General features: G+C 32.6%; 1 protein-coding gene across 1 annotated transcript in view; it reads left to right on the forward strand.

Moving 5' to 3' along the window:
• Positions 1 to 27816, forward strand: part of CTNND2 (catenin delta 2) — a 1154077-nt gene that overhangs the window by 636307 nt on the left and 489954 nt on the right. Inside the window, 2 exon segments of the mRNA XM_074279123.1 lie at positions 11497 to 11531; positions 12013 to 12129. Coding sequence (XP_074135224.1) covers positions 11497 to 11531; positions 12013 to 12129 — 152 coding nt within the window.

A 27816-nucleotide genomic window follows, 5' to 3' on the forward strand; every position in this document is an offset into this window, starting at 1 on the left:
CACTTCCAGTTGATCAATGATGGGCAGAAATAACTACACCCAGAGAAGGAACACTGGGAAGTGAATGTAAATTGTTAGCACTACTGTCTATCTACCCAGGTTATTTATACCTTCGGAATCTAATACTTAATGTGCAACAAGAAAATGGTATTTACACACATATATTGTATCTAGGTTATATTGTAACATATGTAAAATGTATGGGATTGCCTGTTATCAAGGGGAGAGAGTAGAGGGAGGGAGGGGATAATTTGGAAAAATGAATACAAGGGATAATATTATAAAAAATACTCATGCATATATACTGTGAAAAAATTATAAATAAAAAACAAAACAAAAAAAGAATTGATCATTGCATAATCTCGTGGTTGCTGTATACAATGATCTTCTGGTTCTGCTCATTTCACTTAGGATCAGTTCATTTAAGTCTCTACAGGCATCTCTGAAATCAACCTGCTGGTTGTCTCTCTTTTTTTTATTTTATTATTATAGCTTTTTACTTACAAGATATATGCATGGGTAATTTTTCAGCATTGACAATTGCAAAACCTTTTGTTCCAACTTTTCCCCTCCTGCTGGTTGTTTCTTACAAAACAATAATATCCCATAACATTCATATACCATAATTTATTCAGCCATTCTCCAATTGATGGGCATCCACTCTGTTTCTAGTTTCTTGCCTCTATAATGAGGGCTGCCACAAACATTTTTGCACATGTGAGTCTCTTTTCCTCTTTTAAGATGTTTTTGGGATATAAGCCCATGGTGTGCACAGTTTGATGACTTTTTGAGCATAGTTCCAAATTGTTCTCCAGAATGGTTGGATCTGTTCACAGTTCTACCAACAGTGTATTAGTGTCCCACTTTTCCCACATTCCCTCCAACATTCATCACTATTTTTTTCTGTCATCTTAGTCAATCTAAGAGGTAAGTAGTGATATCTCAAGAATTGTCTTAATTTCAATTTGACCATTTGTCAAGTGGAGAATGGCTTGATTTCATATAAATATGAGTTAATTCTCCATATATTTTAGAAATGTGGTCTTTATCAGAACCTTTGAATGTAAAAATGTTTTCCTAGTTTATTGCTTCCCTTCTAATCTTGCCTGCATTAGTTTTGTTTTTGTACAAATTTTTTTAAACTTAATTAATCAAAATTATAAATTTTGAGATAAATAATGATCTTTAGCTCATCTTTGGTCACAAATTCCTTCCTCTTCCACAGGTCTGAGAAGTAAACTATCTTATGTTCTTCTAATTTGTTTATAATATCTTTCTTTATACCTAGATCATGAACCCATTTTGACTTTATCTTGGTGTTAGGTGTGGGTCAATGCCTAGTTCCTGCCATACTATTTTCCAAATTTCCCAGCTGTTTTTGTCAAATAGTAAATTCTTATCCCCAAACCTGCTTCCACTGATCAACTGCTCTATTTCTTAGACAGTACCAAATGGTTTTGATGACCACTGCTTTATAATATAGTTTTAGAACTAGTACAGCTAGGCCACCTTCATTTGCTTTTCTTTTCCCTTGAAATTCCCTTGAAATTCTTGACCTTTTGTTCTTCCAGATGATTTTTGTTATTAGTTTTTCTAGCTCAATAAAATAGTTCCTTGCAAATTTGATTGATAACCTAAATAAATAGATTAGGTGTTATTGTCATCCTTATTATATTTGCATGATCTATGCAAGAATACTTGATATTTTTCAAATTTCTTAAATCTGACTTTATTTCTGTGGAAAGTGTTTTGTAATTTTGTTCATATAGTTCCTGACTTTCCCTTGGCAGATGGATTCCCAAATATTTTATACTATCAACAGTTATTTTAAATGGAATTTCTTTTTGTATCTCTTGCTGTTGGATTTTGTTAGTGATGTATAAAAATGCTGATAATTTATGTGGATTTATTTTGTGTCCTATAACTTTGCTAAAGGTGTGTATTAATTCTAATAGTTTTTTAGTTGATTCTCTAGGTTTCTCTAAGTATACCAAAATATCATCTGCAAAGACTGATAATTTGATTTCTTCATTACCTACTCTATTTCCTTTAATCCTTTATCTTTTCTTATTGTCAAAGCTAGCATTTCTAATACAATATTGAATAGTAATGATGATAATGGGCAACCTTGTTTCACTCTTGATCTTATTGGGAATGGAATGGTTCTAGTTTATCCCTATTGCATATGATCCTTGCTGATGGTTTTAAATAGATGCTACTGACTATTTTAAGGAAAATTCTATTTATTTCTATACTCTCTAATAATTTAATGAATTGGGCTTGCAACTAAAAAAGAAATGGATTTAATAGAAATATGTTTTTAATAGAAATGGATGTTGGGTTTTATAAAACGCTTTTTCTGCATCTATTAAGATAATCATATGGTTTTTGCTAATTTGGTTATTGATATAGTCAATTATACTAATTGTTTTCCTAATATTGAAACAGTCCTGCATTCTTGATATAAATCCTACTTTGTCATGGTGTATTATCTAGGGAATGATTTTCTGTAATGTTTGTTTTTGTTTTATTCAAGATTTTTGCCTCAATATTCATTAAGGAGATTGGTCTATAATTTTCTTTCTGTTGTTGTCCTACTTGGTTTAGGTATCTATGTCATATCTGTGTCTTAAAAAGAATTTAATAGGAGTCCTTTGTTTCCTTTTTAAAAAAAATAGTTTATATAATATTGGAGTTAATTTTTCTTTAAATGTTTGGAAAAATTCACATATAAATCCATCTAGTCCTGGGGATTTTTTTCTTAGGGAGTTTATTAATAGCTTGTTCTATTTCTTTTTTCTAAAATGGGACAATTTAAATAATTTATTTCCTCTTCTGTTAATATAGGCAATCTATATTTTTGTGGGTATTCCTCCATTTCATCTAGGTTATCAAATTTATTGGTATAACACTGAGCAAATTAACTCCTAATTATTGCTCTAATTTCCTCTTTATTGGTGGAAAGTTCTCCCTTTTCATTTTTAAAACTAACAATTTGATTTTCTTCTTTCTTTTTTCTAATCAAATTAACTAAAGACTTATCTATTTTGTTGTTGTTTTTTCATAAAACTAATGCTTAGTTTTTATTTATTAATTCAATAGTTTTTTTTTTTACTTTCAATTTTATTAATCTCTCCTTTTATTTTTAGAATTTCAAGTTTGGTATTTCATTGGAGGTTTTAAATTTGCTCTTTTTCTAGGTTTTTTAGTTGCAAGCCCAATTTATTGATCTTCTCTTTCTCTATTTTATGCAAGTAAGCATCTAGAGATATAAAATTTCCCATGATTACTGTTTTGGCTGCATCCCACAAATTTTGATATGTTGTCTCATTATTGTCCTTCTCTTGGATGAAATTTTTAATTGTGTCCATGATTTGCTGTTTCATCTATTCATTCTTTAGGATGAGATTATTTAGTTTCCAATTACTTTTTTGATCTATTTTCCCCTGGCCTCTTCTTGAATATAATTTTTATTGTATTGTGATCTGAAAAATGCATTTACTCTTTCTGCCTTTCTGCATTTGATTTTGAGTTCTTTTTGTCCTAATATGTGGTCAATTTTTGTATAGGTTCCATGAAATGCCAAGAAGAAAGTATACTCCTTTATGTCTCCATTCAATTTTCTTCAAAGCTCTATTATACCTAAGTTTTCCAGTCTTCTGTTTACCTCTTTAATTTCTTATTTATTTTGTGGTTTGATTTATCTAGCTCTGAGAGAGCAAGGTTGAGATCTCCCACTATTGTATTGTTGTCTATTTCTTCTTGCAACTTTTAAAAATTTCTCCTTTAGGAATTTCCATGCTATACCACTTGGTGCATATATTTTAGTATTGATATTGCTTCATTATCTATGCTACCCTTTAGCAAGATATAGTTTTCTTCCTTGTCTTTTTTAATTAGATCAATTTTTGCTTTTGCTTATTCTGAGATCAGAATGGCTCTTCCTATGTTTTACTTCAACTGAAGCGTAATAGATTCTGTCCCAGCCTTTTACCTTTGCTCTGTATGTATCACTCTGCTTTAAATGTTTCTTATAAACAACATATTGTAGGATTCTGCTTTTAATACAGTCTGCTATCCACCTCCACTTTATGGAAGAGTTCATCCCATTCACATTTATAGTTAAAACTACTCATTCTGTATTTCCTACCATTTTATCAATCCCAAATTATACTTTTCTCTTTTCTTTTCCTCTTTCCCAATATTTTACTTATGAGCACCACTTGCCTCAGACAGCCCTCCCTCTTTAGAGTTCCTTCCCCTTTCTTATACCTTTCCCCTACTATTTCTGTTTTCCCTTCTATTTAGCCTATCCTTTCCCCTTTTGCTTTTTCCTTTCCACTTTTCTATAAGGTGAGAGTTTTTCTATGAAACCAAATATGTCTAATACTTTTTTTTGAGCCAAATCTGATGAGAGTATGATTCACATAATGTTCATCCTCCACCCTTCTTTTCCTCAATTATAATAAGTTTTCTTTGCCTCTTCCTATTATGTAATTTCCCTCATTTTACCTCCACTTTCCCATTTTTCAAGTACAATCCCCTTTCCACTTCTAGTTTCTTTTTTATATTATAACTTCAAAATCAAATCATATATGCACTCTCTATGTATACCCATAACTGAAATACAGTTCTCAAGAGTTCTTTTCTTTTTACCTTTTTATGTTTCTCTTGAGTTCTATATTTGGAGGTCTTTTTTGTTTGTTTGTTTAGCACTCGTCTTTTCATCAGAAATGAATGGAATTCAACTGTTTCATTGAATGCCCATCTTCCCTGAAAGAAAATGCTCAGTTTATTCTTTGCTGCATTCCAAGTTCCTTTGCCTTTCAGAATATCCGATTCCAGGCCTTTTGGTCCTTTTAGGTGGAAGCTGCTAGGTCCTGAGTAATCCTTATTGTGGCTCCTCGGTATTTGAATTGCTTTTTTCCTGCCTGGTCCAATCTTGGTCCAATAGTTCTGAAATTCAGCCACAATATTCCTCTGAGTTTTCATTTTGGGGTCTTTTTCAGGAGGTGTTCTGTGAATTCTTTCAATGCCTATTTTACCTTCTGATTCTATGGCCTCAGGGCAGTTCTCTTTGATGATTTCCTGGAAAATAGTATCTAGTCTCTTTTTTCACCATGATTTTCTGCAAGTCCAACAATCTTTAGATTGTCTCTCCTAGAATCTATTTTCCAGATCAGTTTTCCCCCCCCCCCCCAAAGTAGGTATTTTACATTTTTTTTTTTTGCTTTTGCTTGACTGATTCTTGATGTCTCATTGAGTCATTCATTTCCCTTTGTTCAGTTCTTGATTTTTAGTGAATTGTTTTCTTTGTTTACTTTTTTTTTTTTGCTTCTTTTTGTAGTTGTCAAATTGAATTTTCAAATGAGTTGTTTTGTTTTATAGATTTTTTTTTCATTTCATAAATTCTGTTTTTTAAGGAATTATTCTCTTTTCCATTTCATTGATTCAGTTTTTCAGCAGGTTGTTTTCTTTTTCCATTTCACAAATTCTGTTTTTCAGGGAGTTGTTTTCTTTTTTCATTTTGTCAAATCTATTTTTAAGGCGTTATATGCTTTTTTCCATTTCAGTATTTTGAAGTGAATTTTCTTTAGATAATTTGTGTGTTGCCTTTTCCAAACCCTTTTGTAAAGTTCTCATTTCCTTTCCCCATTTTTCTTCCAGCTCTCTTTTAAGATTTTTTATAGTTTCTTCTAGGATATCTTTGTGTGATGAGGACCAGTTTATATCACCCTTTGATGTTTTATCTGGAGGTGATCTGCTTTTAGTCTCCTCAGGGTTTGAAATCTGTTCTTCCCTTCATCGTAAAAACTATCTATTGTTAGAGTTCTTTTTGCTTTTTTATTCATTTTTTTAAAAAAAGTTTGTATTTGTTTTTAGGGAAAGGGAGGTTGCCCAAGCTTCCATAAGCAGCAGCAGCCATGCTGAGTTAGCACTTGCCCACTCCAATGCTGGGTGGGCATGGCCAGGTCCCATAAAATTCTGGCATTTTGGGGTTCACTATTTACCTTTTTTGTTTATGTTGGACATTTTATAACTTTTCTGCTGATCTACTTACTGGCTTGGAGGCAGGGCAGACTAGCCAACACTGCTATAAATTCCTTCCCATATTCTCTGCCATGCACTGTCCCTGGTTTGCACTGCCTGACCTCAGTGTCTGTACTCAGCCTGCTTGTACTTGGCTTGCCTCCCTCTATGTCTGATCTTTCTTTCTTTCTTTCTTTCTTTCTTTCTTTCTTTCTTTCTTTCTTTCTTTCTTTCTTTCTTTCTTTCTTTCTTTCTTTCTTTCTTTCTTTCTTTCTTTCTTTCTTTCTTTCTTTCTTTCTTTCTTTCTTTCTTTCTTTCTTTCTTTCTTTCTTTCTTTCTTTCTTTCTTTCTTTCTTTCTTTCTTTCTTTCTTTCTTTCTTCCTTCCTTCCTTCCTTCCTCCCTCCCTCCCTCCTTCCCTCCTTCCCTCCTTCCCTCCTTCCTTCCTTCCTTCCTTCCTTCCTTCCTTCCTTCCTTCCTTCCTTCCTTCCTTCCTTCCTTCCTTCCCTTTTTTTTTTTTTTCTTTTTGTTGAGGCAATGGGGTTAAGTGGCTTGCCCAGGGTCACAAAGCTAGGAAGAGTTAAGTGTCTGAGATCAGATTTGAACTCAGGTCCTACTTAATTCAGTGCTAGTGCTCTATCCACTGCACCATCTAGCTGCCCCTGAAACAGACCGTTTCTGGCGATCTTCGAAATTGTCTTCTGCTGATAATTCATTCGACTCCCAATATTCTTGGATTTTACTAATCCAGAGCTAATTTAGAGGCTGGATTTGTTAATTAATGTGAAGTTAATAGAAGGTCAGAAAGAAAAACGAGTCCTCTTCACCATCTTGACTTCACCCTGGAAGTCTAGAGTTTTCTTGACAAAGAAAGATATTGGAGAAATTTACCATTTCCTTCTCCATTTGAATAAGACAGAGTTTAAGAGACATGCTTATAGCCACACCACTAATGGGTGTCTGAGGCCAGATTTAAATTTAGACTTTTTGACCTTAGGACTAGCTCTCTGTCCATTGGGCTTTCTAGGTGCCCTCCTGTCCATTGTATATCAAAACATAATTATTAAATTACTATAAAGAGCTATACATTTACCTTATAAGAATGTAATTTTCTTTTAAAAATACATGTTTATTTAGTGTATGTAATTATTTATATACATGTATATATGTAAGTTACACTTTCACATATGTATGCATATATGGATACACATATTTTATGTACATGTCTAATTGCAATAAATATACACATAAATTTATGTCTGCAAATTTTTGTTATAGTATACATACAATATTGCATATTCAAATACACAAATGGTTCTGTGATCTAATTGTCTGGAACAATTCAGATTTTATCCAATCACTATCTCATCATTTTATATGCTATTTATTCATGACTTTGAAGAAATTTTCCATTGGAGGTTCACTTAATATGCTAGAAGACTTCCTTGATTTGTCCTAACATCAAGAAAGTTCCATAAGGGTTCTCTAGATGTCCATTTGTCATCTCTTTCCACAACACCACTCCATCTTCTTCTTCTTTTTTTTTTTTAACCACACAATTACTTAATAGTATTTTTAGTCCTATTCTGAGAGTTTTTCATTGGTTATATTTTTAAGTTAATTCATACCCACCATTTGCCTCTCTCTTATACTCTTTATGTTATTCATTTTAATTTTTTTTCATTAACCCATTACATTTTTTTGCCTTTGTGTCGTATATCAGTACTGATAGAATGTATATTTTTTTGCAAAGATTAGCTTTTGATTTGTGGAAGCTTGGAGTCATTAAAGGAGTTATATAATTTCCTGAAAGTAGTCCAGCCAGCTTTTTTCCTGTTGTACTCAGGTCCAAATAATTTTCTCACAGAAATATATACCTCAGATAGTCATGAATATAGTTAAATGTATAGATTGTCTAGCCAAATGCATGTTGCAGTCTGTGCAATAGAAATTATTTTGCCCATTTGGTCTTTCCTGTGTGAATGTCAGGTCAAATTCTGATTAATGGCAAAATTCTTCCAAGAGGCTCTGCAAAATTCTGAGGCTTAATGAAGTCAGCATGATGTCATATACAAACAAAATCATATAGAGGACTTAATCATCCAAGGAAAATCCTTCTTCAACTTTAATTCTGTGCTGAATGTCTTCCATCATAATAGTTAACATCTTGAATAAACACATACTCTGGTTTTTGTCTCAGCTCATATTTTTAGAAAGGCCATTGTGGAGGATATTTGTGCTATTATATCTTTCAAGGAATCTTAATCAATTTTGATGTATCGACAGATACATTTTTGAAAAAAAGCATATGAGAACATTTTGTTTTATGTTTTCAAATGTTATTTCATACTCCCAAATAACACAAACATTGGGATTTTCTGTTTTCTACATCTTTCAGTTAATTTTTAAAACATTAATGTTGAAGTGCACTTTGATCACTGCTTGCTAAAGTCTGATTGTTCTCTACTAATACCCTCTTGAAAAATGCCCATATTTCATGGATATAAATTTGTATAAATGAGATTTTGTATAAATAAGAAAATAACCATATAAGTGAGTAGTTATTTGTGTTTCTTGTACACTTTTTCAATATTAATAGAGTCTGAGATGTTTTCCTTGCCCATGGTATATTCCCTTCATTCTTATATTTTGTTTTTCAGTTGCCCAATCCTCTCATAATTGTTACCTCCAACACAGAATTCTTCTTTGAATACTTAGTCCGGTGACTAAGTATTCTTTCCATACTTGTGCTCTCCAGGCTATTTCTACTTCTTCTAGAAGAAAAATCTCTCTATTTTTCTGCTCTGTTATCTTCCATTTTCCCTCATAAAAAAACCCTGAGGTTTCTTTTCTTCAAAATTTTAGTAAGCCTTCTTTAAAGTTACTTTATCCTCCCCTGTTTAACTCTGCTTTATTAGAAAATACTAATCATAATTTCAAAAATTATTATTCATAGTTGTATTAATATAATATTACCTTTCTCTTTGTTTGTTAAATAACTTAAGTATTTCTTATTCAGGTTCTTTCAGGGTCCTTTCTTTTGCCATTCTTGTTATTGTAATTAATTTACTTTGATAAAATAATTATAATCATCACTGCTGATGTAATTTCTTCTATTCTTGTTCCTTTTTTGATTGTCAATTATTGTTTGAATTGAATTGAGTTAAACTGCCTACATTATAGATTATGTTTTTTTATTTTGAACTAATTCTTACCTTATTATTAAAGTCAACACTTTTTATATTTGCATTTTTGTATATAATTTGACTCCAAAAATTATCTGAAATTTATGTGATGTATCTGATGCTTTCTTTGATGTAGAATACCACAGTCATAAAGGTATAGCACATAAAATATAAAATAAAAATAGAGCCAAGACCAGATACTTGTTTATATTTAGGGACAAGTAGTTAATATAAATAAATATAAACACTATTCCATTAGGAGAAATATCTCCTCAAAGTGTATTTGAGTGTTTTATGATTTTAAAGAAAAGTTCAGATTCGCTCCTATAAATGACGCTCTCAAGCTCAGTTAAAAAGTAAAAATAAAAAGTTTTAATCAAATAAGACAAGGTATAGACAATTTAGATTTACACAACAAAACAAATAGAAATAAGAACAATTAACAACATGACAATTATAGCAGATAGAGGAAGAGAATACATCACCAACTCAAGGGAACCCGCAAGAACTTCAAACGGTTGGGAGCCCCTCTTTTTCAGCCTTCTCAGTTTGAGTTGTGTAAAGATTTTCCCATGCAAGGCATCCCTTCATGGGCGAGGCTCTGTCATAATATGGGGCACTGACTTTTTTTATATGTCTTTAGACAAAGAAGGATTTTTGCCAAAAAATTATATAAGGGTTTGGCACATACATCTGTGCAGGTGTGGGGTACGGGAGGGCTTCACTAGTTGACTCGTTCCGTATCGTCTGAAGCTCAGGCCTGTTAGATTTGAGTGAGCTTATAATTCTAATATGAAATTTTAAATTTCTTATTCATTGAGCCAATCTATTAACAACAAATTGTTAACAAATGATCTGAGGACTAAAATGATATAAAAAGAATGTTAAATACGTTATACGCATATATATTTACATACATATATTAGAATATGTTTGTAATCATTTTCTGTTGTATCCTTCTTTCTAGAGCTCCCAAGTTGGGGTGACAAAATGTACCATTGCTTTCTAGAGCCCCCACACCAGGGTGATTAAAATTTCCCTTCCTAGTAGAGAAGTGATGAGGTGGGATTCCTGAGGATAGTGGAAAAATGGCATCCATTTATTTCAAGGACTTTTCCCTTTATAAAACGTAACAAAAACTACATTGTGCATGTGGGACCACATAAACAACTTGCTATTGTACGAAGTTTGCCACCTGGTATCTTCTACCTGGTATCACTCTGTTTCAATCTCAACACAGGTTGTAACCACCCCCTGACTCCTCTGGAAGGCCAAGAGCCCTTAGGGGAAATGGGGAGCTGAACCAGACATTGTCAGCAGGTTTCCTCTGGGCTGAAGGGTCTTATACCTTACCCAGAGTTTCCCTACTGACTATGACCCACTACAATTTTCTTTTCAGCTTCTGTCAATAATGTTATTACTATACAAGGTTAAACCCAATCTGTCAATTTGCAGTTACTGTGTAAATTGCCTAAGTACAGATAGAGATATATTTTATTTTCCTTTATTGTATTCAAGGGTTCTTAACTTTATGCCTTGGACCCCTTTTGCAGTGTTAAGAAGCCAATGGATGTACTCATTCTCACAATAATACTTTTCCATATCTAAAGTAAAATACATAGTATTTCAAGAAAAAAACAATTATGCTTCAAATACAGCTACAAAAATAACTGTATTCTAGAATACAGGTAAAGAATCCTTGCTTTATTATAAAATAGATAAATTACTAAAAATGTTATATGTAATCTATATGTTATATTCTTTACAAAGTTTATGGCAAAATTCAAAGTTGCTTTTTAAAACATCTAAAATAGTCACAGATTCCTTCTATAATGACACCATACACCCAACATATTCATAACAGTGATGAAAATCATTTTTCTTGCCATAGTCTTTTATGGAAATGGTTTTAATGGTTTTTTGTATATATGCATATAACTTTGATATTATTCTATGACCTGCATTTAGTCTCTGTAGTTCCATAACCTTTATAATACATGAAGAATTTTAGGACAGCATCATCAGGAAAAGCCAAGACCAGTTAAAAATGAAATCTATCCCCCTTTTCATTCATGAAACTTGGCACATTAATACTTGATATTTATGATTAATATCACTTAAGTGTACATAAATCTGAATAGCAAATAAATCAGTTCATTTCCAGAGATGATATGGGGGGGTAAATCAATTTTTCCACAAATTTCTTAAATATGCTTTTGTATGTTATAGTAGAGATTCATTTTAAAAATCAATATGTTCTAAACATTTATTCTTTTTTTTCAGTTCAACAGAAGAACAATTTCATTGGCAAACACAAGGTAAAGTATACAATTGTGGTAGAAATTTAAATTTCTATATGAATCAAAATGAATATCATTGCACTGATGAAATAAAAGATATAAAGAAATAAGAGGAGCAAGGCAAATCCCCTGAAATTAAACTTTTTAATTCTTTGTGAAAAGCTTTATTTAGATAAGTATGATTGGAAAGGAATTGCTTAAATTTTGTCAATTTCTTGTCTAATTTTAGTATCTCCAAAAGAAATGATCTTAATTGTTCCTGAGAAAAGAAAGGGAAAGAGACAGAGACTGACATAGAGACAGAGAGACAGAGAGATGGAGAGACAGAGACACACAGAGAGATAGAGACAGAGAGAGAGAGAAGATGAGAGGGAGAGAGAAGAGGGAGTATATGATGGTAATCTCAGAAATTAGATAAAAATATTTCATCAGACTTTTTTGACTATCAAATAATAAAAAAATATAAAAATATTGTATTTTTTGTATTTATTTTAAACAGACGGTCAAAAGGATATAGAGGATGAACTCACAACTGGTCTTGAACTGGTAGACTCCTGTATTAGGTCACTTCAAGAATCAGGAATACTAGATCCCCAGGACTATTCAACTAGTGAAAGTAAGTTTAAAGAACTTTCCTTATTTGTCTGCTCTTCCTTTATTTATTTTTTGAAGAGGCTCGCAGTATTTCAAATGAGAAAAAGCATTTTGTTGTTCCAGACCTCAATTCTTCCCTCAACCTAAAATATTTAATTATTTAAATTAACTGTTAACTATATACTTTTATACAGGTCATCATATCCAAAGGCCAAATATTTTCAGTCACTAATCAGACAAAAAGAATGAATATTTTACAAATCTCAAAGCAACATAAATATACTGCATTCAATAATTCATTGATATTATTTTAAAATAACTTCATATAACTTTGAAAATAGGATGTCATAATTTCTGTCTATAATGAATAACAACATTAAAATTCTATCAAAGAATTTTGAGATTTGCATATGAATGGAAAATGAATCTATTATGAATGTTTTATTTTTGCTCCTAGTAATAAAAAATATGTCTCTGAAAATCAAATCATTAAAACATACACTTGATATGGGAATTACAATATTAAAAGGTCATAGGATGTTTTATTACAGATGTTAAAAGTATAATTTCTTAAAATCCACCAATAATATTCATTTTGAGATAAATTAAAAAACCAGCAGCCTCCTTATATACTTTTGTATATATGCATATAACTTTGATATTATTCTATGACCTGCATTTAGTCTCTGTAGTTCCATAACCTTTATAATACATGAAGAATTTTAGGACAGCATCATCAGGAACAGCCAAGAACAATTAAAAATGAAATCTATCCCCTTCAATAAGGTAGGTGCTCTGATCTTATAATCCTTGTTATCTGTATTTTGTACTTACATAGTCATACTACCTTCATGATCTAAAAGAGGTTCTCTATCAGTGCCCCATTGTGCATTTCTCTGTTAACTTACAGATATAAAATAACAGCTTTACAAAGGACTAGAGATCATTTAATCTTGCCCCTAACTAAAGAAAGAAATGTTTCACTGAAATTTTTCTACTTGCATAAGTATTTTCATTTTATTTCTTATTCTCTAGCAGATGATGCCTTGTTCCATACCCACTTCCTTATTTGTCTTTAATGTCTCCTTGTCTACTGCTGCTTTCCTCTCAATTTACCCATTCCTTCTGGTTATCATTCTATATTTCTCCTCCCTTTTTATATTAAGGTCATCTACAATAATAAGTATCTTCATTTTCCTTTTTTCCTCCCTCCAACTCTCTTCTTTATTTTATTTAGTCTGACTTCCAATATCATTCATCTGAAACTGCTCTCTCCAAAATAGCTAACATTTTCTTAATAACTCTAATAGCTTTTTCTTAATTCTCATCCTTCTTGACCTCCCTACAATCTTTGTCATTGTTGACCATCGTCTTCTTCGTGACACTCTCTTCTTCCTTGGTTTTCATGACAGTATTCTGTCTTGTTTTTTGGGGGTTTTTTGTGTTGTTGTTTTTTGTTTGTTTGTTTTTTTTAATCTCATCTGTCTGATCTCTTCTTAGTCTCCATTGAAGTCATACCCATAATACTCTGTCCTCAATCTTTATACTACTTTACTTGGTGACTTCATCAAGTTTCATGCATTTAGTTATTAACTCTATGCTAATGATTCTCAGATCTACTTATCTAATCCTGACATTTCTCTTGACTTCTAATCTTACATCGCTGCCTGTTGGATTTCTGGACTTGGATGTCTCATACACCTCTTAAATTTAGCATGTTCAAATCTGAATTATTTCCCCCCAAATCTTCTTCTCTTCCTAATTTACCTCTCACTGTTGAAAGTATTATTTTTAGTGATCAAACTCATATTCTAGGTGTCATTCTTGCTCTTTCATCTCTCTAATCCCATATCCAATGTGCTACCATGGTCTCTTGATTTTTCTTTCATAAAATTTCTCTTCCCCCCCACTTATTTCCTTAATATTGCCACCACTATGGAATGAGCCTCCATTACCTTAAGATTTAATCATTATAATAGCTTACTTTTTGCTGTCTATGCCATAAATATCTCCCTGCTCCATTCCATCCTTTACTCAGTTGCCAGAATTGTATTTTTAAAGTTTAGGTCATCCTCCTGTCATCCTCCACCCTCACTAATTAATCTTTAGTAGCTTTAAATACTCTCACAGCTTTACCCCTTCTACATTTCTGGTCTTCTTACATCTTGATCCCCACCCACCACAACCCCAATCTCTATCTGGTAACATGGTGTCCTTGATGTTCTTTGAATAGGATGTTTTGTCTCCGGACTCTAAGCATTTTAATTGGCTGTCCCCAACCCTGAGCATGTTTTTCCTCCTTATGTCTATTTTCTGGGTTTGATTATCTTCCACTTTCCTAGTATATAGCTAGTTGGCATTTTAAAGACCCCCATTAGAAATCCTTGGGAGCATCAACTATTTGTCTTTTGTCATTCTTTGTATTTCATGTGCTTAGAATAATTTTTATTACTTATCGGGTACTTAATAAAGGCTTATTGGTCAACTGATCTTGACAATACCCCTGAAAAAGATAACATCCAGCTTTTGCTTGAATTTGTAAGTTTAAAAAAGTGCTACCTGAGTTAGCCCATTTTATTTTGGAATTAGGATATTATTTATATATATGGTACTCACAAAAAGTCAATTTCAGAGTTTATTGATAATTTGTATATTATTTATTTTCATCTATTTAACATTTGTCTAAAATTAATGTACTTCAATTTAATTTGAGGAGGTAATGATTGTTGTATAATCTTTGATGAACGATTTCACTCAGTTATGAAAAAACTTAAAATATAACCAGAAATTTCATGGAATTAAAAAAGTTTCAGGAATAAAAAAATAGTTTTTCTCTCTTCTGACTTGAAGGTGCAATGCTTTTGTTATTCTGTGGATTGAAATTGCATCTGAAATATCTCTATCAGTTTTTCAAATTTTTGGTAGACTAGAAAATTTTATTTCTAGGGGATATAAAAACAGATATAAATTTAAATGTTTTTTCTTTTACAAATCTCATAAAATGCAGTTAGAAACTTTTTAGTTCACCTTTCTAAACATGAATGGAAATCATTAGGAAATTTCTGGTGTCCTAGACCCAAGATATGAGAGAATGCAGAAAGAAAACAACTGAAGGACATATAAAGAATAGCTGCCCATTATGTGTTTGTAAATGTCTTCTTTTCTACATGGAAATTCCAACTATATACATTTTCTCCAAAGGACGTCTGCTTTCCCTTCTGTTATATATTATTTTAAGCAGATTACACTGCCTCCTCAAAAAATTATAGCTATTACCTTAGAGGGGAGTGATTTAATGAAAAAGACATAGGTAAAATATAAAAAATTATGGGGTTTTTTAGATTATGAAGAGGAGGAAGGAATGCACATTTCCCAAATGAAAAACAGTTACTGCCATCTGTGTTATGAAAGACTCCTGGGATTAATGTCTAAGTTTCGAGATTTGGAAAAATGAGTAAAAATTTCAATCAAACACTTAATTAATTGACAAGTTGCCAAAGGGATCCAGAAACGAATTATTATGCTCAAATGAAGCTCAAACAAGACAGGATAAAGGATTGAAGTTGGAACAAAAAAAAATCTCTCAAATCCACTGACACTGGTCAGCTAGAGAAGAATTAGAATTGAAAGCATCAAAATATCCTTAGAGTGTATCCTGGAACTAATTTTACCTTGGGCTCTCACTGAAGATCATCTTAATCAAAACTTTTCTGCTTGGATCCTTAGTCTTGACTCAGCAAATATGGAGAAGAACGAAGCAATCAGTCAATCAATTAGCAACTTTTTATTATACAATTAATATATGTAAGATACTATGCTTATGAGATAAAAATATATAGAATAGAGCAATATGTACTCATAAATCTGTTGTATCAGAAGGGAATGCAAGCATTCTCATAAAAGTATATACAGAGTGAATATAAATAAAATAAATATTAAAAAGTTCAACACTGGAAAGAAGGGTACTAGCAATTGAGGGAAGTTGGATTGATTTCATGCAGTAATAGAGCTGTATTTTTAAGAAAGAGAAGGCCATATGAACTGGAGTCAAGGACAGCAAATTTCCATCATGGGATGTGATTAGTGTAAAGATGGGAGATAGAGTGTTCTGAATAATGAACAGAGAAGACGAAGTTGACTAGATTGCAGAATGTGAGAAGAGGAATTGTGCAATATTGATAGAAAGATAGGCTGAGTCAAGGTTGTGAAGAATTCTAAAAATTAAATAGAGGAATTTATATTTTATCCAAGAGATATTAAGGAGTTCATTGATCAGCAGATTGGTACAGTTAGATTTGACCTTAAGGAAAATCACTTGAACAGCAGGGGAGACAATGAACTGAAGTGGGGAGAAACCAAGGACAATGAGACCAATTAAGACATCATTGAAATACTCTTATTAAGTAAAAAGCATTGAGTGCCTGAACTTCAATGGTGGCAACAATTGGTAAGGAGAGAGAGAAACAAGTAGATTTGAGACACATGGAAGAAGATATAGGCAAGATTTGGCAACTTATTGCATATTTCAGGTGAGTAAATGTAAGGAATTAAGATAACATATAGGTTACAAACCAAGGAGACTTAAAGAATAGTGGTATCTTCTACCAAAATAGTAAATACTGAGAGTTAGGTTTGGAGGGGGGATAGGAAATGGAAATAATGAGATCTATTTTGGGAACCTTGAGTTTGACACAGTTCCAAAAACTCCAGTTTAAAATGCAATAAGGAATTAATTAGTGATGCCATAATGCAACTCAGAAGAGAGACTAGATAGTTATATAGATGTATCACCAGTGTAGAATAACAATTAAATCTATTAAAGTTGATAAGATCATCAAGAGATGAAGAGAGGACCCAAAATTGAATCTGGGAGAGCACCCATTATTAGGGGATGCAATCTGTATGAGTAACTATGATTTTGAGGGGTAATACAGGCAGAAGGAAGACCAGGAGACAGTACTTTCTTGCAAACTCAGAGAATAGAGAAGTCAGTATTTTGCCATATAGCAATGATATTGAGAAGGATTCAATACTGAGCACCAAGATTTAAAAATTAAGAAGTCATTGGTAACTTTGCCAGAGAAGAGAACAATTTCTATTGAGTGATAAGGTCAGAACCTATATTCAAAGGATTGAAAGATAAATAAAAGAGGAAGAAACTATAATACCAATTATAATACTGCTTTTTCTAGAAGCAATACCTTACTTCCCAGGGTAGCTAGTTGACTCAGTGGATAATCAGGGAGCTTCAACTTCCTGAGTTCAAATATGGCCTCAGACATTTAACTAGCTATGCAACCCTGAACAAGTCATTTTCCTAATCTGTAAAATGAGCTAGAGAAGGAAAGAGCAAATCATTCTATTTATGTGTGCCAAGAAAACCTCAAATGGAGTCATGAAGTCAGATACAACTGAACAAAAACTTTCCTTTCCATTTATGCTTATTATGCTACTACTCATATCACAAATGATAATATTAGTTATCATATAGTAATGTCTGCATACTTTAGTGTTTTTTTATTTGTATTATGAAAATAGGTTTTGATTGGAGAATGGAATAGGAAAGTAATATTTTGAAATTTGAGTCAGCATGGATGGACAATGAGTTGGGAATGGAATTGATCATGAGGAGAAAATCAGGCTGAGCTTGGAAATTGCAAAGGGTTCTTTATTCACCCCAAGCTTTTTCCTAAAACAGGTAGTCATTATTTTAACATTAATGGGATAAAAACAAGCCATGGAATAATATTCTCCAAATAAATTTGTGGGTAATCTGAAAGTAACTGAATGGGTGTGTGGTGGGTATGAATCAATTACATTATTTAGAAGAAGCATATCACAAATATTTGTAACTAGAAATGGAGGAGGTGGCTAGAGAAATGATGATGGCATGTAGAAAGAATGAAGGATAAATAATAGAGATACTAAGTACTTCACGTATCCGTTCATTGTCAAGAGATCTAGCATAAATCCCTTTCCCCCAGCCTATTGTGTAGTCACTTTGTGAAGAATTTGTAAAATTCTAGGAATAAAAATAAATAAATAAAATATTAAAAAATTTTAAAAATTAAAAATATGTTTAAATTAAACAAGAAACATACAGGATAGGAAGGTATGGGTTGATTGTAGGCTGTGAATCCTACAATTCACAGGAAATACCCTTATTAATCGCAGTCTGTTAAAGTGCAGAAGTACCAAGGGATCAAATATATTGTCCACCTAATAAATGGTGACTAAGAAAAATAGGGCGTCATTAATTAGTTCTGAGAAACCAATGTTATATGAAATGAAATTAGAAGAAGCAGCTAGTTTCTTATCAGCAATATCTATAAATAGATAATTAACTATATAGCATTGCAGGAGGGTTTCATAACTTTTCCACAAAGTTTAGTTATAATAGATAATAGATATAATAGATCAATGGTGTTACTGAAAGCTGATGCAGAAGAACATAGCTGTAATATATATCCATTAGAGGCTTCATAATATTGAATCAACTCTTGGAGACAAAAGCAAACAATCTAGAATAAGAAAAAGTTTTATTTCCAAAAAAAATGCATTGCTATTCAAGGTTTTCAATTTTTGTTTTTCATAAGTAGTTTATAAGAAGTATCTTTGCCATTCCACAGTTATTTATTATGGCGAATGTAAATCTACCATATGTTCACTGGCCACTAAGCTTACCTTTTACATAAAAAGGTTATTTTACATAAAAAAAAAGATTATTTACTTTTTTGTGTACTTGGGCCATATTAAAGAAAGAAAGTATTGGTAAAAGTATCTAGGTTAGTTGATAAATTATCTTATTCTAACACTTATTCTAACATTTGTTACAGTACAGGGACAAGAGATATAAGACTACAGAATAACATTTTATGACCCAATTGACCAATAAAATTTTCAAATGCCTTTGACTCTACTCTTCTTTAAATATTTTAAATATTTATTCTACTAACGTAGTAAATCTGAATAACTGTTGTTGATTTTTTACATTTTAGTTATGTCATCTCTACTAAGAAATAATAGTAGAATGCACAATGCTGGACTTGGTGCTAGAAAACAATATGGTTTGAATCTCACCTCTGGGTGAGATACTTCCTAGTTGTATGATTGTAGCCAAATCACTTATTGGCATCAATGAGCCAATATAATTTAAAAACTTTAATTCTAAAGACAAATGACCAAAATTGAGTGGCATCTTCATTAAAGTGATTTCATTTAAAACATTTTAAAACTGGAAACAAAGATTATATGGTCTTGACAAAACCAGTTAAATTCTTATTTGCATTAAATTGTCCTAAATATTGGCAACAAGCAAATTGAATCAGAATTTTAAGGTCTGGTTGACTCTAACCACCTTCCATCTATGAAAGTAAAGCCACAAGAATTGCCAAAATAAATCAAAATAATAATGATTTTCCAGTGGTTCCCATGGCAGCAGTATCTTCACATCTCTCCCCATGGAAAGTATGAATGGTGACTGGTGAATTGTTATTTCCAGTTGATCTTTTCTTCTTTGTAGGATACAAATAAGACAGACACAGGGAGAAATTCACATTGGTATTATCATCATCTGATTGCAATGTCTAATGGTGGTACCTGGTCTAAATCTGGCAGAGAGAGACTTTAGAAAAGATGAAACACCATAAATATGGTTAAAGAATAGCTGCATAACCTCAGTGGAGCCATCTAATTATTACAAAGTGCCTTAAAATATTTTGCCACATGTTCAGTTTAGATAATGGGTACTGAGTTTGTATGATAGATGTTATACCAAAAGCAGACCAGAATGAGTAATTCCAGAAAAATCTCCTTTGAACATATACAAATACCTAGATTGGCATTATATGTGAAGTACCGGACTTCAATTTAGGAAAAATTGACTTAGAATTCTTCCTCTAATACTATCTGTGACCAAGAAGGGAAAATTTTCTCAACTTCTCTGAGCCATATTTTCCTAGTCCAGTGGTAGAGAACTTTTTTTTTCTGCCAGGGGCCATTTGGTTATTTATAATATCATTCATAGGCCATACAAAATTATCAGCTTATAAAACTCAAGCAGTGAAAGGTTGTTATACCTAGCTTTTATCTCATCATTGCTTGCAGTTGCCTTAGTGATGATTTTTAAGGTCTATGGTCGGATGTTCCTCACCTCAGTCCTAATCTGTAAAAATGAGAACAAAAATTCTAAAAAGTAAATGCTACTCTTACTCCCATTGTAAGGATAAGAAAACTGAAGCAACCAAAAGTTTGCACAAGCTCACATGGCTAGTAAATGTCTGAAGTAGGATTTGAACTCAGGTTCACTTGACTTAAAGCTCAATACTCTATCCATTGCACTATTTATATAATATGTTCATGTACATGCATGTGTATGGGTGTGGGTGTAAATATAAAGAGCTCTACAGATATTAAGATTCTGTATGAACCTGAGGACAACGATGATTCACACAGAAGTGTTAGCTTGAAACTATCTGGTTGGCTGACAAGAAACTTTTTATACATTGTAGGGTGGAAGCTTATCTGATCCATATTACTGAGTTCTTTCAGTTGGATTTGACTCTTCATGACCCCATTTGTGGTTTTCTTGGCAAAGATAATGGAGTGGTTTGACATTTCCTTCTCCAGTTTATTTTACAGATGAGGAAACTGAGGCAAACAGGTTAAGTTACTTGCCCAGGAACAAACAGCTGGTATCTGAGGAAGGATTTGAACTGAGGTCTTCCAGACTACAGGGTAACATTCTATCCACTGTGTCATCTAGCTGCCTCAAATGATCCATTGGTTAAACTCAATTTTATTTTTTTTATACACATTGTTCTTGAAAATAATGATGCTTTAAATAGCTAGCTATAAATAAATAATAAGCAAAGAAACATGAAGAAAGTCCACCTCTTATCCCCTCAAAGATATTGTAGCATAATTGGAGGGTAGAAGTAGTTTTTATATTTTAGAAAAGACATCCCATAAGAACTGGAACCCAAGCCCTGAAAGAAATAATGGATTCCAAGAGGCAGAAGTTAGGAGGATGTTTAGTCTACAGATGAGAATTGCAAAGACAAGATAGAAAACCAAAAGCCGGCCATTTTGTCTGGAAAGTAGAAAAATTGAAGGAGGGTAGTATAAAACAAACATGGAAAAATAGGTGTAACTATATTATGAAGGGCTTTGGATGGTGTTTTATGAAGTTTATGTTTATTTCTAGATGCAATAGGGAACTCCTAAAGATTCTTGAACAGAGAAGTGATACCGTGAGACATTTGTTGAGGAAGATGGTACTATATCGAGAGGGAATAGACGTCAAGTAAGGAAAAAATAACTAGAATACTATTGTAGTAGTTCAGGTGGCAAGTAATGGAGGCTTCAACTAGGCTGGTAACCATGTAAATTTAAGAAGGTGCATATGAAAGTTTTTTTGAAGAGGGGAAAATCAACAAAATTTTGCAGCTAATTTAAGTTATACTATAATACAATCTGGTTGATATGACTTCATTGCAAACTATATATTGAACAAAGTCAGACAGTCAGTAACACTGATTAAGCACCTAATATATGAGCCAGGAGGACAGCTAGGTTACACAGTAGATAAATCTGTACAATGAGATGATGGCAAAGGAAATGATAAATCACTGCAGCATCTTTGACAAGAAAACCTTAAATAGGGTCAGGAAGAGTCAGATATGACTGAAATCACTGCATAATAGTGAACATGTCAGGCACTGTGCTGAATACTGAGGATACAAAGAAAGGCAAAAGATAGTCTTTTCCCTCAAGGAACTAACAATCTAATGATTAAAGAAATAATGATATCCTGAAAAGAGCAACAGTTTTTTATTACATCAGGACAATCAATTTTGAAAGGCATATATTGTATCTTTGATTTAAATTCTGTTTTGAAGATGGTAAAATGATTGTGTGAAATGAGAAAACTATTAGGTTTCAACAGATAATCTTACAACTATATTTAGAAAACAGAAAATGAATCAACAGGCAAGTTACACACCCCAAAAGCAACAGCAAGATTAGGCACCTGCTTAAGTATCATCAATAATTTAAGCACATATCTATATTGCTCTATAGTGGTTTTTTGTTGTTGTTTAACATCCCTGTTTTGACCTTATCTTATTAAACTTTTAAGTGGTCTTGATTGCTACTTCTATACAAAACATCAGAGTGCTATGATAAAGAGGGCACTTAGCCAGGGTACACTCCTTAGCATCTCCCCTCTTTTTTTGTTTAATACCTACTGTATCAGCTTTGTTTGAAACTCAGCCCTGAAAAATACTCAAAGGAAAGCTGTCTTGGTGACTACTAGAAGATTTTAGGTATAGGCTAACATTATTAGTTCAAGTTTGATACTTGGATAATAAGAGGCACTTGCAAGTTATTATGATTAATGAAAGGAAATTTACTTTCCCTTAAGGTAATATATGCAAAGCTGCAAGGATATAGTGGTACTTAGCTTCTGTAATTGTTACAGCTATTGTTCAGTCATTTTAATTGTTTCAGAATCATTATGAGCCCATTTGGGATTTTCTTGGCAAAGATAGTGGAATGGTTTGCCATTTCCTTCACCAGCTCATTTTACAGATAAGGAAACTGAGACAAACAGGGTTAAATGATTTGACCCTGCTATTAAGTGTCAGAGGCTATATTTGAATTCAAATCTTACTGTTTCTACCCCCACTGTACCATGTAGCTACCCATCAATGTAGTTACAACTTCCTTTGATTCCATATGGTATTATCTAGACAGCAAGGCAGGATATAATGACTTCTGAGGTCTTTAAATGTCATCTATTTAAATAACATATCCACATGGATGGGATCTTTTTTATTCCTTTAGGAAAACAGGAGCCTTGTTTACAAGCAGATACCAATCAGATATTAGGGACAACTTTTTTACCTTTTAGGGAAAACAAATCTTTGTTGAACAGAAATGAACAGTGGGGTAAGAGTGGGGGGAGGACACAATCTGAGTGTGTTCCTTGTCATGCAATCTTTTTTGAACATCTAAGTACTTTTATGACTCAAGACTGCTGTGTTCTTTCTATTTAATTAAATAATTAAAATTATTTAAAAATCATTTATTACATATCTACTTTTTGACAAGCATCATGCTACTTCGGAGGTAATAACAAAAAATTCCTTATTCTTAAGGTATTCACATGGGGTAAAGTATATGTACACAGATAAGTAGAAGGGAAGAGAGAGCAACAACTGAGGAAGGGAAGGTACAGATTATTAAAAAGGAAAAGCCTCTAGTAGCACATGGTACTTGAACTGAGTCTTTAGATTACAAGAGGTAGAGGTAAGGAGGGAGGGCATTTGAGTCACAGAAGTTAGTGCTAATTGTGAGATCCAATATGGAATGGCTATTACCTCTATGTCAACCTTCTTAGACCCCAGTTCACAACCTGCAAAAGGAGTGGATTAGAAACTGGCCTCTGGGGTTACTTTCAGTTCATTTCTAGTTCTGTGATTCTGTGGATGAAGTGAAGCTCAAAATCAAATCAAATCCATGAATTAGTCTTCTCTAATTACTGCTTCAGTAATAGGAGTAGCTACAGTACAGCTCAAAGCAGAGTTCAACTTTATAAGTAATAAACACAACCATCACTTACTGTAAAAAGTTTAGAGTTTTTTGAATTATATAATTCACTATATTATTTTTCTTTTGGAATAGAAAATTTCTTTTAAAGCATCACACATTACAAAGATAAAGCCAGTTACTTGTAATCCTCCTATTAACTGCACAGAAAAAAACACTTTGCTTGGTAGTGAATTAATTGTATCCCTAGTTTCAGACAGTTATTGAGCACTTATTGGTCACAAGAGGCAGCTAAGGTGAAAATACGATTAATGCAGTACAACCCCGGTATCACTGCTAGGGGAAAAAAAAAAAAAACAAAAAAAACTAAGCTATATATTGTACTGGTAGTATAGGCAAGGGAAGGCTTGGGAAAGGTTTTCTATCTTTGTATCTAAGAAAAGGTGGGGGGGGTTGGGTTTTTTGGGGGTTTTTTTTTGGTTGTTTTTTTTTAATTACTACAGATTTAACATGAATGGATTCAATTCCTTTTGGCATTTGGTTTAAAGTAGTTCAAAACAATTTCCTAGTAGGAAGTGCTGGGAGTACTATATTTGAAGCCATAATTATAATTATTAGTAAATTTAACTTAAATATACTTAGGTATGTCTCTTACATAGCACCAGGAACTGCCTCCCTTCCCAATACACTACGCTGCTACTTGAGGATTTCCCTCCTTTCTTCCTTGGAGACATCACTGCTACCAGGAAATCTTCCTCTTCACTTTAACCACCCCCATATAGTTTTTTTTCCCAAAATATGTGCATAGATAGTTTTCAATATTTACCCTTGCAAAATCGTGTGTTCCAAATGTTTTTCCTCCCTTCCTCCCACTTCCTCCCTTAGCAAGTAATACAATATATGTTAAACATTTACAATTCTTCTATACATCTTCTACAATTATCATGCTGCACAAAAACACCATATCAAAAGGGAAAAAATGAGAAAGAAAACAAAAAAACAAACAACAAAAATGGTGAAAATACTATGTTATGATCCACATTCAGTTCTCACAGTTCGCTTTTTGGATGTAGATAGTTCTCTCCATCACAAGTCTATTGGAATTGGCCTGAATCACCTCATTGTTGAAAAGAGCCACATCCAAAGGAAGTGGTTATGTTGCATAATTGTTGTTGCTGTATACATTGTTCTGTTGATTCTACTCACTTCACATGGCATCAGTTCATGTAAGTCTCTCCAGACTTTTCTGAATCCTCCTGATGATCATTTCTTATAGCACAATAATATTCCATAAAATTCATATACCATAACTCATTCAGCCATTCTCAACTGAAGGGTATTCAGTTTTTAGTTCCTTGCTGCTACAAATTTTTTTTTGTACATATGGGTCCTTTTTTCCTTTTTTATGATCTATTTGAGGAATTGACTCAGTAGAAACACTGCTGGATTAAAGGTTATGCACAGTTTAATAGCTCTTTGGGAATAGTTCCATATTGCTCTCCAGAATGGTTGGATCAATTCACAATTCCAGCAACAATGTATTAGTGTCCCAGTTTCCCATATCCTCCCCACCATTTATCATTATTTTTCCCTGTCATGTTAACCAATCTGAGAGTGTATAGTGGTATCTCAGAGTTATCTTAATTTGCATTTCTCTGATCAATCGTGATTTAGAGCATTTTTTAATATGAGTTGAAATAGTTTTATTTCTTCATCTGAAAAGTGCTTATATCCTTAGGCCATTTGTCAATGTCTCCATGGCTTTGTATTCTTATAAATTTGAGTCAATTCTCTATATATTTTAGAAATGATGCCTACTTCAAATTTTTTACAATTAATGATTTTAGGGTATTCTTACCTCTGGCCAGCCATGATTTACAGTGTTGGAAAAGAGTGAAAGATAACCTCCACTTCCTAACATGTTTTCCCATTCCTCATCTCCTGAGTCCTAAATTGTTCTTCACCATCCAGGCAGAAAGAAAATATATTCTGCTGCTTGCCAAAGAGGAAAAGAGGGAACAAGGAACATTTAAAGAAACATTTAAAGAATTCTAGAATTAAGGATTTGTCCAGTTTTCTTATTTTACTGATGAAGAAACTAAGGGCCATAAGGGTTTAATTATTTCTCCATAATCACAGGACATATTAGGGGCAGAACTGGAGTTTGTGGTATAGGAGAAAGTGCAAATGAAAATCAGGAGATCTTGATATGAATCATTGTGGTACAATAGAAAGATTGGAAGCTTTGCAGTCAAAGAATCTGTTTTCTTGCCAACTCTTCCACTTACACACTGTGATTTTGGACTTCACTTTCCTCATCTGTTAAGTGTCTATCTTAAATATATTAGCTTGAGAATCAAAGATCTTATATTTCCTCACAAAATGACTTTAGATTATGTAAATGCACATTTATATTCTGCAAATCTTAGGTGTTGTTATTAAGTACCTCTTCTGTGCTAGACAACCTGGACAGGATTATTATTATTATTATTACAAATTGATCCTTTGAAAGTTGTCCATATAAACCATGTTATGTTTAGAAGCTAAATTCCTAAGTTATCCAACAACAAAAAAATTATTCAGTTCAAAACATTTTTAAGTACAGTGTGATTTAAGAACAAGATAAATTAGTTGGCAGTAACATGACTTTATTACCATCCCTTTCAATGTTTCAAAGTTTCAAAGGGAATCAGAAGCAAGGAAAAGTTATATAAAATCCTCAAGAGAGTATATAAAATGATACTGTTCCAAGGCACTGAAAAATTATTTCAGTGAAGTGTTCCATATAATGTCAAATTTGGACACTCACCTTGACATCTAAAGTCATATTTTAAGAAAGAGAAATCAAGAATGAAATTATAAGCTTAGTCACTACCTGCTACTAGAATTGGTACCATTGTGTGAAATATCAGAAATGGTGTCAAGGACAGAATAGTTCATGCAGGTACAATTTCTTGCACTGGAAAGTGCCCTTCTGCATTATGATTGAAATAATTTGAGGAAATTTTACATTGCAAGGTTATGCTTCAATTCCATCCCTTTTGAAATGGTAGTCATTCTCATTTATGCTTTTTTTGACCTGCTAGTGAGAATTAAAATCATTTTAGAAAAGATCACTATTAAATATAAATCTTTGTGTTTATATATTTCCACCTATCTATTCTCTCTGTCTGTCTCAGTGTTGCTGTCTCTCTTTCTTTGTCTCTGTGTCTCTATCTCTGTCTGTCTGTCTGTCACATTTTTAACATCTAAGATCCCATATAGTTCAACATATAATTGAATAGGAATCCTTCTTTACAACATTATGGCATTTATGGCATTTGCTTTTCATAATTTAAATACATCCAGTGACAGACAATTCACTACTTACAAGGCACTACAGTGCCTAAACTTTGACAGTATAATTATTAGAAAGTTTTTACTTCCATCAAGTTGAAAGCTCACCCTTTCCAACTTTTGTCTTCCAGTCCATATCACTGACAGAATCATCAGTTTTAACATGCAGATCTGTTCATCTTATTCCTATTGAAAATTATTTAAAAACCCCTTCCTCATAAAGGTCAAAATTATTTTCCTGGCTTTCAAGACCTCCATCATTAGACACTACCATATATATATATATATATATATATATATATATATATATATATATATATATATATATATATATTTTTTAGTCTTCTCATATTAGTACCTTCTATGCATTCTAAATACTACTCAGATTGAATAGTTCTCCAACCACGCAACAAGAACCTATGCCTTAGTTCAGGTGTGTTCCTTGTTCCTGAAATTCATTCCCCATCCATCTTTTCCTGTGGAACTATTTGCTCTTTATTCATATAGTATATCCTCCCTGATGTCATAGTCCTCCTTGAGAATAAAGGAAAACCAATAATAATTAGATCCTCCAAGAAAACTTCATCAATCCCTTTTGGCAAAGATTTCCCTCTTATCCCTCACAAAATACTTTAATAATTTTCTAATTCACTTATCATATAACTGTGATTTATAGCTATCTGTATTGTGTTGTTAGATTATGATCTCCTTAAGCCCAAGGACCAACCCAAGTTTTGCATTTGTTTTGTTTTATTTTTTGCCTTTCCTTTACTCCTAAGGCTCTGCCCAGTGCCTAGCACGTGATGAACACTTAATAAATGCC

Source organism: Sminthopsis crassicaudata, chromosome 1 (genome assembly GCF_048593235.1).
Source record: "Sminthopsis crassicaudata isolate SCR6 chromosome 1, ASM4859323v1, whole genome shotgun sequence".
Taxonomy (NCBI): Eukaryota; Metazoa; Chordata; class Mammalia; order Dasyuromorphia; family Dasyuridae; genus Sminthopsis; species Sminthopsis crassicaudata.